Below are 2,137 nucleotides of genomic sequence, written 5' to 3'. Positions count from 1 at the left end.
AAAACAAAAACAAAGGGAGGTGAAGAAAAATATAGACAATCATTTTTTAGATTTTGTTGATAATAGGTCCAGTTCTTTTATCATAATGGAAACCCTTATGAAAAAAGTACTTAATTTTATTGAATGTGTACTTGTAGTGTACTTAAAATCCTAAAAGTATGTTTTAAAAAAAAAACTGTAATTGCAGATATCATATTACTGAAATAAAAGCCCACTTATGTGTGATTAAAGAGGGCACACTCCCACGACTAGGTTTCTTAACAAAGTGCACTTTAATAATGTCAAATTAAGTGTTTTACTTTGAAGTACATTTTAAATTGTATCAATTTGTCATGCTTTAAGAAGTACACTTATTGTTATTGACTAACATACTAGAGCACATGTAAAGCACTAACTGTAGTGTGTTATTCAATATTACATTTAAAGTGAATATATTTTAATATTTTTTGCACTAAATTGCAACTTCATTATTACAATTGTGTAATAACAAATATATCTAAAAATACATAACATACGTTTCAATACAAATTACAGTTTTAATTTTAGTTTACCATTATACTTTAAACATATTTCAAGTACAAAAGGTATGATTATAAAATGACATATTATTAAGTGGATCAAAAAAAGCACTCTAAATTTCAGCTAACTGCATTTTATATTCATTTTGAATAAACTGGAATATATTTGAATTTAAATGCAATTTTTGTGTCCAAAAGCATTTAAAACAAAAAACTTCAGCATGAACTGAATGTGAAGCGTGTTATTTTCATAGTAAGAACCCTTTTTAAAAATGAACCCAATTTTTTTCAGATTGAGGTGAATTGCATTGTGGGATGCATTAATTAGACATCCTATTCATACAGAGAAAATGCATACTGTGCATAGTATACACACTGCATACTGCAGGAACAGTATGAATATCATAGAAGAATGCTATTCCAAACAGCCCATGAGAAAACTGAGAAAAACATCTTTTTTTAAATTAAATTCCATTGTAAAACAGGCTCTGCTCCAGTCAAGAGATGCACCAAGTTTTCTCAGCTGATGATAAATCTCATCCCCCTTTCTGAAAATTTTTTATAAAAAATCATTAAAACAACAGAAAGGCAAACACTTGAGTTTTACAGTTAGGTACAGTCCTTACAGTTACCATATGGACATAACATAACAGTTGCACTAGTAACATACTGTATACAACTGCAAGGCTCGGAAAACAAGGACAGCAGACAGACAGAGACTTACTCATTTTTCCATCTCCAGACCTGTTTGAGGAACTCCTCTCTACTGTAGTCCCGTCTGCACTTCCCCTGCTCCCTCATCAGCTTCCTCTCAACCACCGACTGTCACACACAGAGACACATCACAGATCATTCCGAACAGAAACGGACACCTAAGCATCCTATTTTACCATTAAACAGAGATAAAGAGCTGGGATACCTGTGTTGCAATCCCAGCATGGTCGCAGCCGGGAAGCCACAGCACCTTGTAGCCCTGCATCCGTCGCCTAAAAAAATTATTTGATGAAATGGTCATATCATCTTGGACTAAAGAGTCCATTTATAGAGATATTTTATACATGCATTGCTGAGGCATGTAATGTTAGAGAATAATAATCAAAGAGTTTATTCAAATGGTACCAGCAAGCCAAAGCATCTTCTATAGCCACTGTCAGCGCATGTCCGAGATGTAAAGTGCCGGTCACATTCGGCGGTGGAATACAGAAGGAGAAATATTTATCAACCGCATGGGGCTGTTTACTCTGAGGAAGAAGGTAAAAAACAGGGATTAAAAAATTAAAAATCTACTTACACTACTGGGGTCAGTAAGACTTTTATGCTCAACAAGACTGCATGTATTTAATAATAATAATTAAAAAAACAATAAAGAGAAATATTACTGCAATTTAAAACAAGTGTCTGTGAAAACTTTTTGAATTTGAAGATCAAGGTCAATTGTACTTAATTTGACTTAATTTTAACATGCAAGTATCTTCTGTTGCTTCTGAAGGACAGTACTAAATGGAAAAAAACTAAAAACGATATTTCAACAAAATAAGAAAAATTGGGACATCTTCATCCTATTCAAAAGTTTTCCCCCCCGGCTCTTAATGCATCGTGTTTCCTTCTGGAGCATCAGT

General features: G+C 33.1%; 2 protein-coding genes across 2 annotated transcripts in view; both read right to left on the bottom strand.

The window, feature by feature from the left end:
- LOC107579613 (valine--tRNA ligase, mitochondrial-like) overlaps positions 1 to 568 on the bottom strand; it is a gene marked incomplete at its 3' end in the record, with an annotated part of 2,037 nt that extends 1,469 nt beyond the window's left edge. The window contains exon 1 of the mRNA XM_016265420.1: positions 560 to 568. Within this exon, the coding sequence (XP_016120906.1) occupies positions 560 to 568 (9 nt within the window). The remainder of the gene's footprint in view (positions 1 to 559) is intronic.
- Positions 569 to 933: 365 nt separating this feature from the next.
- Positions 934 to 1,759, bottom strand: LOC107579612 (valine--tRNA ligase, mitochondrial-like; the record flags this gene model as incomplete). Its single annotated transcript, XM_016265419.1, has 4 exons — positions 934 to 1,066; positions 1,243 to 1,340; positions 1,438 to 1,504; positions 1,638 to 1,759. Coding segments are annotated over 4 exons (420 nt in total), but the record flags the coding sequence as incomplete, so codon positions are not given.
- Between the last annotated feature and the right edge of the window lie 378 nt (positions 1,760 to 2,137).

Source organism: Sinocyclocheilus grahami, unplaced genomic scaffold (assembly GCF_001515645.1).
Source record: "Sinocyclocheilus grahami isolate Dianchi unplaced genomic scaffold, SAMN03320097.WGS_v1.1 scaffold18580.1, whole genome shotgun sequence".
Taxonomy (NCBI): domain Eukaryota; kingdom Metazoa; phylum Chordata; class Actinopteri; order Cypriniformes; family Cyprinidae; genus Sinocyclocheilus; species Sinocyclocheilus grahami.
Note: the sequence above shows the minus strand (reverse complement) of the source record. Positions and strands in the feature narration are given on the sequence as shown.